This window comes from Anser anser (genome assembly GCF_964211835.1).
Source record: "Anser anser genome assembly, chromosome: 19".
In the NCBI taxonomy this organism is placed as follows: Eukaryota; Metazoa; Chordata; class Aves; order Anseriformes; family Anatidae; genus Anser; species Anser anser.
This window is the reverse complement of record NC_139740.1, coordinates 11,562,241-11,573,336: the sequence shown is the minus strand read 5'-3', so window position 1 is coordinate 11,573,336 and position 11,096 is coordinate 11,562,241. Positions and strand designations below refer to the sequence as shown.

General features: G+C 44.4%; 1 protein-coding gene across 2 annotated transcripts; it reads left to right on the top strand.

Annotated features, from left to right (window-relative positions):
* The first annotated feature begins 3,512 nt into the window (after positions 1–3,512).
* Positions 3,513–11,022, top strand: DDX5 (DEAD-box helicase 5). Of its 2 annotated transcripts, none has more exons than XM_083805391.1 (13): positions 3,513–3,667; positions 5,154–5,319; positions 5,469–5,565; positions 5,653–5,786; positions 5,909–5,974; positions 6,409–6,550; positions 6,638–6,798; positions 6,951–7,123; positions 7,348–7,458; positions 7,681–7,742; positions 7,825–7,884; positions 9,132–9,356; positions 9,830–11,022. In XM_083805391.1, exons 1-13 carry the CDS (start codon positions 3,660–3,662, stop codon positions 10,210–10,212), a joined length of 1,788 nt encoding a protein of 595 aa, XP_083661517.1. In that variant the 5' UTR covers positions 3,513–3,659; the 3' UTR covers positions 10,213–11,022. The 2 variants fall into 2 exon arrangements, with proteins under 2 accessions (XP_083661517.1, XP_083661516.1); XM_083805390.1 differs by having other exon boundaries at positions 3,535–3,691.
* Positions 11,023–11,096: the final 74 nt, after the last annotated feature.

Here is an 11,096-nt window from a genome sequence, read left to right as displayed (position 1 = left end):
CTCTTCTTTTCCTCCTCAGCTACGGTTCGTGGCGCCCGCCCCCTGTCAGGCGCCTGGTAACCGCCCTCGGCCCCGGCCCAGGCCTCGCAGCCCGGCCTGCCCGCCCGAGCGCCGCCGCCCGGGCCTCCTTGGGCCAAGCTCGGGGCCTGGGCCATAAAATGGCGGCGCGGCCGCGGCCTCAGCGCCCGCCTTGCTGCGAGGGTCTGTCGGAGGTGTCCCGCCCCCATCGGGCTGAAACCGTTTTTTTTTTTCCTGTTTTTTTTTTTGTTTGTTTGTTTATTTGTTTGTTTTTCTTTTTCTCAAAGCGTGGAGAGGGCAGGCTCTGGCGGTCAGGTGGGGCAGGGGAGATTTCTAGAAACTTGCAGCGCTTAACCTCGCAGGCCTGGCCTGGGGTTGTTTGCGAGTAGGCGGTGATGGTGGTAGTACATTGACGGGGTTATTGTGCGGGTGGAGACTCGTTGTAATTCTGCAGGCCGTGTAGGCTTGCTTGGGAAGTGCAGGGTAACAATGACGTTCATAAGTGAAGGTGAAAACTGTATTAAAAGTAAAGTCTAGAAGGTTTTGTCTAGAGAAGCTTAGTGTGCTGTTAGGTGCTAGAGTACAGGTTTTTGGAGGTGCTGAATGGTGAAAGTATATAAATATCCTTACTAAGCAGTAGTATAGGGCATTGCTTAGGCATTCTGGAACTTCCATGTTGCATCAAGTCATGCAAAACTAGAAATAATGGTGCCTTTTATCCTTCAGCTCCCAGAGCACGACAGAAGCAGCTGGGAACCTAATTACGACAGTAGAAATAAATGACTGGCAGCAAGTAAACAGTGAAAATGACAGCTGTAATAGTCTGATGATGTAATTTGTAGATATATAATTAAATGCACGTATCACTTTAATAAAAACAACAAAGCTTCTGCACATAGAAGCAAATGCACATCAGTACTTCTGAAATTAATACTAAAGCATAGATTTCTGTTTGATACATACATGGCTTTGTAAAGTTCTTTTGATTTCCTTTGCGTATGTTTGCTCAAAGTAAGAACAGAAGAATCAACAAAGATGTTTAACTTGAAGGGGTGGAACAGAAATGAGGAAGTTTCTTTTCAAAGAGGAAATTAAAAGGAGTTACTTGTAGGCTAAAATGCATGCATGCAGGCAAGGCGGAAGTGATCAAAGGCTATGAGCTTTTATTTATTTTTTTCAATTCTTCAGAAACTTAGCAAGGTTAAAGAGTGCAGTAACAACAGCCGTATATATACAAACAAAAAAATCAAAATAAGATGTGTTAAGCTAAATTTAATAGAGAAGATCTGATAATTTGCTATTAATTTTCACAGCCTTTACAAAGACTTTTTTCAGACTCATCAGAATGAGGAAGTCTGTACGATCAGTAGGTAAAGAGTGTGAGTTAGAAAGAATATTTTGGGAGATAAATCCATAGCTTGCTTCTTTACATCACTAACTCCTATTGAAAAAAAAATGGAGGAGGATCCCCTGTCAGAAATACACAGGGGACAATATTATGGAATCTAGTCAAATCGAAGTGCTACTGAATTTAAAAAAAAAAAAAAGATCAGGTAGTATTCCTCCAAATTGCTGATCTGCTAGCAATAGCATGTGACCGGTTGCTTAAGTTCATCTCAGAATCGGGAATGGAAAGAAATAACTGGCTTAAATTTAATTCTGGAGAATCTGTAGTGAACTTCAGGCTAAAATGTATGCTCCCTATACCAAGGAAGCTGAAAATGCAGTAAACACAGTTTCTAGACACTAATTACCTGCCTGTGGAGATAAGCCATAGTATTAAACTCAGAAAATGCAAACCCAGCTTTCTCAAAAGCATGTCTCACAAATCACCTATTTTATTATTTTTTTTTGCAAAAGTCAATAACTAGGTATATAGGGCAGAACCTAGTTATTATAGCTGATTGTATATGTAACATACATGAATATCCAAAAAGCTTTAGAAATGCTTTGTTCAAGGTCTGTTAAGGAAAAAAGATAAACTGATGAGATTTAAAAAAATGTAATTAAATCTCTTTGTTGATCTGCAGTTAAAAGGCAGAAAATGTATGAATAAATAGACAATTTTCATAACAAAGTTCAATACGTTTAGAAGTGATGTAGAAAAGATGATGTTTAATAAGGGCCTTATGTTTTAAATACACTACCCAATGTATCAACAGTTGAAGCTGGCTGAGGAGTGTCTGAAAGCTTTCATGTTACTGACCAAGTGAAAATATGCCAGGTGAAGTGTGGATAAAAAGTAGTATATGTGAAGAAGGAACAGCTGGTACTGTTCACTGGGTTACTTTTGAGAAAGAGATTATGGAAATACCTAGTACTGTTCTAAAAACAAACAAACAAACAATAAAATAAAATAATAAAAACCGCACAATCATTAAGAAATAATACATGCTAGATCGAAAACATCATTATGCCTTCCTATGCAAATCTGTATGAAGGCCCAGATCTTGAATACTGTGTGCACTTCTTGTCACCGAAGTGGCAAGGTTTATCAGAAGTGTGGAATTGCTTTTAAAGGAGAAAAAAATTAGACTGCAATTTTTGGCTTATAAATGAGGTGACTTAGAAGATACTAATGTACAGAAATGGTATAAATAATTAAATAGAAAATGATTATTCACTGTTTAATAACTTTGTTTTGTGTCCCCTTGTTCTTATCTGGCAACATATCGAAAATGAAATGTTTTTCAAGTAGCGTACAATTAAACTGTGAAGCACGTCATCATGGTATGTTAGAAGCTGAACATGAACAAAAATGGGAGGAAACGTAAATAACTGTTAGTGATTTTTGTCTCAGAAGAGCCATAAGGCATGGATTGCGAGAAGGCGGGAGGATACACCCGGGGGTGCTGTTACAGCATTTCCGACCTTGTGTTGTGTTTGTTTGCCTTGGCCACTGCTAGGAGCAGGTGTGGGCAACATGGCTGCTTCTGGTTTGGGTTCGAGCTGCACCTTTTGTGCTCGAAGCCACAGGTGGCAAAGACACTCAAGCTAAGTCCCTAGCCAAGCAAGGCAGGTCAGCAGCACCGCAGCCACCTCAGCTATTTTGTTACCCCGTGCTAAGCAGCCTCGTCCTTCAGCGTATCAGTTGCCACGCTCCTCGTGACCTTTGAACCGCTTTACTGTGGAATCGGGAGATCAGAACAGAGTTACTGTTTCCAATGATGTGTGTTTATAACTTACGCAGGCGCCCCGCGTGCACCCGCACAGGCCGCTCGCGGAGCGCTTCCCCTCAGCTCCCCTGTCCCCTCAGGCCGCCCCCAGCGGCTCTGCGCACGCGCAGCCGCTCGCGCCCTTCTCCGGGCGGTGACGGCAGCGCTGGCCACGCCCCCAAGGGGAGGGGAACTTCCGGTCGGCCGCGCCGAAGCCGGTCAGTCGGCCGGGCCGCGGCCACGCCCACAGGGGAGGGGGCGGGGACTGCGGCCGGCAGGGGCCGCTTACATAACAGGAGGGGCGGGTTCTGCGCCTGCGTCACGCGCCGGCTCCCGGTAGCCTTTGCGGCGGCCGCTATATAACCGGCATCCGGGCGGCGAGGCGCCCCACAGTCAGTGGCCCCAGACGACGGCGTCGGATCCTGCCGTGCCGCTCGGCCGCCCTCTGTAGTCACCGGGACCGCCTCGCCCACCGCCACCATCGCCATGCCCGGGTATTCCAGCGACAGGGACAGAGGGTGAGTCCGGGGGCCCGGCCGGCGCTAGCCGCCGCCAGCGTCCGGACTCTTGAGCCCGACCGCGGGGGTTGGCTGCGAAGCCGCCTAAAATGGCGGCGAGTCCCGGGGGCTGGGCCCCGCAGCCCTTTTCCCCTCAGCTTTCTCCGCCTCGAAGTTTCTGGAGCTTCGCAGCGGGCAGCCGGGGGAGGGGGAGCGGCCCTAGGAGACCCTGAGCGCCGCTAGGGGCGGGCTCCGTGCGAGGCTGGCCGCGGGGCTCGCTCCGGGCGCCTCAGCGCAGCCCCGGCCGCGTACCGGGGAGGGGGGCGCACTGTGGGGGGCCCGAGGCCCCTCGGGGACGTGCCCCCAGCACGGGCGGGCCCCGCAGGGCTCCGTCCCGCAAGCCCCCCCCCCCCTCCTCGGGGGGGGGCCGGCCGAGGTTTGTGGGTCAGTGGGTTGGCCGGGCTCTCCGCCGACGGCGGGGGCTCGGGGAGCCGAGGGTAGGGCGGTTCCTGCTTCCTCCCTGCCTCCCCTCGCGGGGGACGGCGGCTCTGGCGGCCGCTGGCAGAAGCCGGCCGGCTCCCGCTTTGTGTTGTGTAAGCGGATGTTAATGGCCGGCCCCGCCATGCGGTGACTGAGGGGAAATCAAAATGCCGGCTGCTGCTGCTGCCTTTGTTCCTCCTCCTCCTCCCCCCGCCCAGCTCCGACTCTAAAATGGCAGCGGCTGGAAAATGTGGCGTAGACAGAAATGAGAGACAAAGGAAACAGCGCTGGCAGGAAGCAGCGGCCACTCAGCCCGGTCCCCTCTGGGAGCGCTGTGTAGTGTGGAAGGATCGCTCCCAGTTCGCAAAAATTGGGGAGCCGTCAGGGCAGGGGAGGGAGCCCCGTGCTTGGATCCGGTTTAGCGCTCCTCAACACGCGGCTTTGCTTCGCATCAAGCTGCGCCTCAGGGATGCCAGAGCAGGCTTTCGAGATAAGCCTTTTCAGAACAGAGGGACCTGACCGAAAATGTAAACAGAAAATGTGTGGTCTCAAAGTTTGCTTACAGCGAGAAGTCTGTCCTTTAAAATACATGGAAAAAATGCTTATGGGAAAGTTGTCCCGAGGTTTTGTAACAGACCCTGCCCACTTTCTGCAGGCTGATACAATAGGAGTGTTACTTGGGTAGGAAACCATTTTGATCATGGAGTAATACAGATGTGTTAATGTTCTTATTTTGCAAATTGCAAGTAGGTCTTGTAACTTCATCTTACAAAGACTGCAGGGTAACATGTTACCATAGCTTTTTGACTAGAAAGATAAGCAGATTATGGCATCCACAACTTTAGTAAGTTTTGGAAGTTTTAGTATCACGTAGATGAGGTTGATAAATCTGAATTGTAAAGTCACAGGGCAGATTACAAAGATAACAGTTAAGTTGTGGGGGAGGAAGAAGAGGACCAGTAAGTTTCTTTCGGTTTTTACATTATGTTATGTTCTTTTTTAGGTTTGGAGCACCTCGGTTTGGAGGAAGTAGAGGTGGACCTCTTTCTGGGAAGAAATTTGGAAACCCTGGGGAAAAACTTACCAAAAAGAAATGGAATTTAGATGAACTGCCCAAATTTGAAAAGAACTTCTATCAAGAACATCCTGATGTAGTTAGACGTACTGTGGTATGTACTCTATCCAACTCATGCAAAAGTAAACAAATAAGTACAAACATGCTGAGGGTCATGGGGCCCAGTAGGCTTGGGGGTGTGTGTAAACTTAAGTAACTTTGGTATCAAGGCTTATTTCCAGTAATGGGATTTTTCTTTTGCAGCAAGAGGTTGAGCAGTACAGGTCAAGCAAAGAAGTCACAGTTAGGGGCCATAACTGTCCAAAACCAATAATAAACTTCTATGAAGCCAACTTTCCTGGTAAGTGAAGAAAGCCATACTGTGTTTTTTTTTTTCCAGGCTTGATTAACAAAGTGTGAGTTAATAAATCTTAATTTTCTCTTGAAGCAAATGTTATGGAAGTGATTCAGAGGCAGAACTTCACTGAACCAACTGCTATCCAAGCACAGGGATGGCCTGTTGCCTTGAGTGGATTGGATATGGTTGGAGTTGCACAGACTGGATCAGGGAAAACGCTGTCTGTAAGTTTCCACCAGTATGGAGTATTGCTAGGTTTCAGCAGTGGAAGTACAGCCTGGTGTACAGCAGGCTTGAACAATCCTGGGAAGAGACTGTAATGGACATTTTCTTTTCTTCCAAACAGTACTTGTTGCCTGCTATTGTGCATATAAATCATCAGCCATTCCTAGAGCGAGGAGATGGACCTATTGTGAGTATTTCTAAATGAAAGAGGAACATAATTGCTAGAAAAATTGAATTTTTTGCAGTCCAATTATCCATGCTCATGAAAGTGCATAGATTCGCTAGTGTTTCTCTGAATAAAAGGGTTCCATGTTTTGGTGTCCTCCCAGGAACATTCCATAAGCTTTAATTTGATTCTGTAAAGTTGTATAGGACAGGGCTAGATGTCCCACTTTGGAAATTGCTTTTCACTGGAAGCTTGTGAGTTTTGGGTATCTTCCCACCTAAGATGTGTGGTTGTTTGGTAATTGTGATTCTACTTAACTTATTTTTGCTTGTTTGGGCTATTCAGCTCTAGTCATTCCGGCAATAAAGTGCTATATAATGTCCTGATTTAAAGCTTGCATAAGACTAGAAACTTCAAGTAAATATGGAACTAAAAGCTGGGCATCTTACTTCCAGTGTCTTGTGCTGGCACCAACTCGTGAACTGGCTCAACAAGTGCAGCAAGTAGCCGCTGAATACAGCAGAGCATGCCGCTTGAAGTCTACATGTATTTATGGAGGTGCTCCAAAGGGACCACAAATTCGTGACTTAGAAAGAGGTATGGATAAGTTTTGATGCATCTTGTGAAAACTGTGAAACTTTCACTGTGAAAATTATTTCAGCTGACTTACTGTTTGTTTTTTAGGTGTGGAAATTTGCATTGCAACACCTGGAAGACTTATAGACTTCTTAGAAGCCGGAAAGACCAATCTCAGGAGGTGTACTTACCTTGTTCTTGATGAAGCTGACCGGATGCTTGACATGGGATTTGAACCTCAGATCAGAAAAATTGTGGATCAGATAAGAGTGAGTATAAGTGGTACTTGGTATTCCAGAAAAAAATGCCACTGTTAATTAAAACAAGGATATCACAGTTAACTCAGATTTGTCTGGATAGACTTGATTGGGCATTTCACTGAACTGTGTTAATTTTGTACTGATACAGTCTCTTTCTCTAGCCTGACAGGCAAACTCTGATGTGGAGTGCCACATGGCCAAAGGAAGTAAGGCAGCTGGCTGAAGACTTCTTGAAAGAATATGTACACATCAACATCGGTGCATTGGAACTGAGTGCAAACCACAACATTCTTCAGATTGTTGATGTGTGCCATGATGTAGAGAAAGATGACAAGTAAGTAGTCGGTGGTGGCTGAACATTCAGCAGGTTTTTTATTAAAATGGTTAATTTTAGCTTACATATCAACTGAGGTGAACTTGTCTCAGTGGATTTTTTGACAACAGTCTGATACCCCTAAGAAAACTCAATGTTGAAAATGAGGCTGGCAAAGCTGACAGCAAAGTGATGATTGTATAGTGTAAGTAATGAAAGCTCTAACTACCATCTCTTCATGACAGGCTTATTCGTCTGATGGAAGAAATCATGAGTGAGAAGGAAAACAAAACAATAGTTTTTGTGGAAACCAAAAGACGGTGTGATGATCTTACCAGAAAAATGAGGAGAGATGGGTAAGTCTAAATAGTAGCTTGAAATTCAGCGAGCCACCCCAGTAGGCTGAACGTGCTCTAGATACTTCATGAGTGACCACTTAAAACTATGGTGTCAAAACTGACACTGCACCAAGTGTCAGCTGAGATATTAAATCTAGTAGCTGTTTAGAATTTGCTGGTAACTGACTAATGGAAGTACTCAAAGAACGTTTTGAAGCTGATGAACTTCTGTATTTTCAGGTGGCCAGCAATGGGTATTCATGGTGATAAAAGTCAGCAGGAACGAGACTGGGTTCTAAATGGTAAGTTCTTAAGCAATTTTGGTAAGTCTTTTATCAGTTACTTAATACATGAAGAAACTGATGAGAGTTGCTTTTGTTACAGAGTTCAAACATGGAAAAGCACCAATCCTGATTGCTACAGATGTTGCATCCAGAGGTCTAGGTTAGTAAAACTCGTAATGCCAGTTGCCCAAAGTTATTTAAAGAAAGTCTATTGCTTTCTTTAACCTCTGCATTTTTCTAAGTTTTCTTCACATAAAGGTGCAGTCTTTGTGGCAAGGCCTAGGCATGACAATCGGAGGACTCGAGGGGGATGGAGGACTAGTGGAAATGATCGGCTGGCTGCTTCCAGTCAAATAGAGAGGTGAAAGCTGAGAGCATTGTGTGCCAGTAATCTTCAAAAGGCAAAGATCATCCTTTAAACTACTACCCCATAAACTGTTCTCTCATGAAATAAGCAGTCTCATTCACAGTTCACTTTGCCCTGGTATTTCTCTTCTCTCCATGCTTTGCATGATTTGCCATGGTGCAGTACTGTTAGTTTTGTGCATACTGTCTGCTGTGATCTGTGGGTCTTTGAATTTCAGTGAGTTTGCTGAAATGTCGAAGAAAATAATTACAATGTTCAATGAAATTTTTTTTTCAACCATGAAATGGAGAGAGCAGCTTTAAAATGTACTAAGCCTTGTACAAATTGGTGAGTACTGGCACATGAAATCTGAGAAAAAGTCCACCTCTCACTTTAGCAAGTGGGGCAGGAAAGCAATGGCTTTTCTAAATGCCTTTGAAAGTCGAAGTTCCTCCACCTATATGTAGTCGTCATGTCGAGACCTGCCAGAGAGAGAGACACATTCTCAAGTGAACCCTGGCTTCTTGGAAGCGCTTGCCTAGACGAGACACAGTGCATAAAAACAACTTGGTGACTTTTGGGGGACAGGTATGTTTTTCTTGCAGCTGCAGTTCAAAGGTCTTGGCAAGACGAGCAGTGTGGCCCTTTTTTTTTGAGCTTCTGATGAGTGTGTATGTGAAGGACCTTGTATGTTTTTACTCTAAGGTCCTCAAATGAGCACATGAAGAGGCTGCTGTGAGCTTTAGTGGCCCTACTGCAAGAAGCATTCAGATGTCACTTGATGATTTGTAAAGGGGACTCTTGAGTTGGGAATGACAAGCAAATGCATACTCCTTTATGGTAAGGTTTTGGATCACAGGGTGGGTGATAAGACGGGAACAGACGGAGTGTGCATAACTTTCTCTTCCACAATATTCATGCAGAAATGGATAACTCTAACACTGTTCTTTGCAGCCATTATTTCATTTAAAGTGCTATTGTCTAACGTTTATCTTCGATTTGGCTGTTGTGGTGTGCAAAACTTTGTACCTCGCTTTTTGCCACACTGCAACGCTTTACAGATGTGGAAGATGTGAAATTTGTCATCAATTATGACTACCCTAACTCCTCAGAGGACTATATCCACCGAATTGGACGAACTGCCCGCAGTACCAAAACAGGCACAGCATACACATTCTTTACTCCTAACAATATTAAGCAAGTAAATGACCTCATCTCTGTGCTTCGGGAGGCTAATCAAGCCATCAACCCCAAATTGCTTCAGTTGATTGAAGACAGAGGTTCAGGTAAGTGCTGCTGGTAGCCATGGTGCATAGCTTTCTTCCCAGAACAAACTGGAAGCTCAATTTATGCTTCCAGCCTCCCCAAAAATGGATATGGAAGGTAGCTTATTTGGCAGTTATGGTGACCTGACTAGCAACAACAAAACTGCCTGCCCCCACGGTGTTCCATATGCTGTGGAGCATCTTTTAGTGACCTTTTTTTCTTGTGCTTTTTTCCTTCATGCTGCTGCTCATGTTACAGGCGTAGAGTGTATGGATTCCACAATGGTTAGAGAAAGGAATCTTAACGTGTCTTCATATAATACAATGTGCCTAACTGGCGTCCAGTTAGTAACTGGAAAGCTTTCTAGTAGACTTGCCTTGTTGGGGCAGAAAAGTAAAAGATCATTACTAGCTGAACTCATTGGGTGGTACGTGAAATGTTTCTATCATATGTGTGTATATATGCATATATAACTATGTCTTCTCTTTAATAGGTCGTTCCCGAGGTGACCGACGTGACAGATATTCTGCGGGCAAAAGGGGTGGATTTAGTAGTTTTAGAGAGAGGGAGAATTTTGAGAGAACCTATGGTGCACTAGGAAAGAGAGACTTTGGAGCAAAAGCTCAAAATGGGGCCTACACTGCCCAAAGTTTCAGTAACGGAACTCCTTTTGGAAATGGTTTTGCAGCTGCAGGCATGCAAGCTGGCTTCAGGGCTGGTAACCCTGCGGGAGCTTACCAGAATGGCTATGACCAGCAGTATGGAAGTAACATTGCAAATATGCACAATGGCATGAACCAACAGCAGTATGCATATCCTGCCACTGGTGCTGCTCCTATGATAGGTTACCCAATGCCAGCAAGTTATTCTCAATAACTTAGTGTATTTAAATGTCTCAGTTTTTTTCATAATTGCTCTTTATATTGTGTGTTATCAGAACAGGATAGTTATTTAAGAAATGGGAAACGCAGAAATGACTGCAGTGCAGCAGTAATTATGGTGCACTTTTTCGCTATTTAAGTTGAATATTTCTCTACATTCCTGAAACAATTTTTAGTTTTTTGTACTAGAAAATGCAGACAGTGTTTTCAAAGTAAATGTACAGTGATTTGAAATACAGTAACAGAAGGCAGTGCATGGCCTTCCAATAAAGATATTTGAAGACCGAATTTTCTTTCAGATGGCAATTTTCTCAACATGTGCACAACTTTACATTAATGGAATGTCAAATGTTTTTATATTAAATTCTAGAAAGGTTTCTCAACTGTGTCTGATTAAACATTTAAGCTTATATAAAAACCAGCCTTGCCTTGATTGGGCTAGATTGCTTAGCATGGCAGGCTCTATTTGATGGGGAAGAAGTTTAAAGCTGGCTTCTAAATAAGTCAGAAACAGTACTCTTCCTGTCTCATTAGCATAGGGCCAGTTTTTGGAAAAGATCCATTGGAGTAATGGTATAGCTAGGAGTCTTGCTAACCAAAACTCTGCTGAAGTGGTGTTGCTAATGAGCTTCTGCTACAAGTGTAGGAAGCTTTTTTGCAGCACTGTAACTGTTGCATATGTGCAGACTAGGCTTGAGTGTAATGTGTCTACAGCTGTCAAGCCTTGTGAGTTAGCATGCAGGCTTACTATGAGCTTCAGAGAAATGGGAAGATCCTAGCATTAAAATTTCAAGTTATACTTAAACTGGTATTGAGCAGTGATTTCTTTATTAAAGTGGGGGGAGGGAAATGGGCTGTTCGTCAGTGAAGATGATGAAT

What these genes read in the sequence shown, in the direction of transcription:
- DDX5 (XM_083805390.1), top strand. Translation starts at nt 3,660, where the DNA reads ATGCCCGGGTATTCCAGCGACAGGGACAGAGG. An exon ending in ATGTAGTTAGACGTACTGTG is followed by an intron (nt 5,320 to 5,468) that starts GTATGTACTCTA and finishes TTTCTTTTGCAG; the next exon opens with CAAGAGGTTGAGCAGTACAG. An exon ending in AGAAAAATGAGGAGAGATGG is followed by an intron (nt 7,459 to 7,680) that starts GTAAGTCTAAAT and finishes CTGTATTTTCAG; the next exon opens with GTGGCCAGCAATGGGTATTC.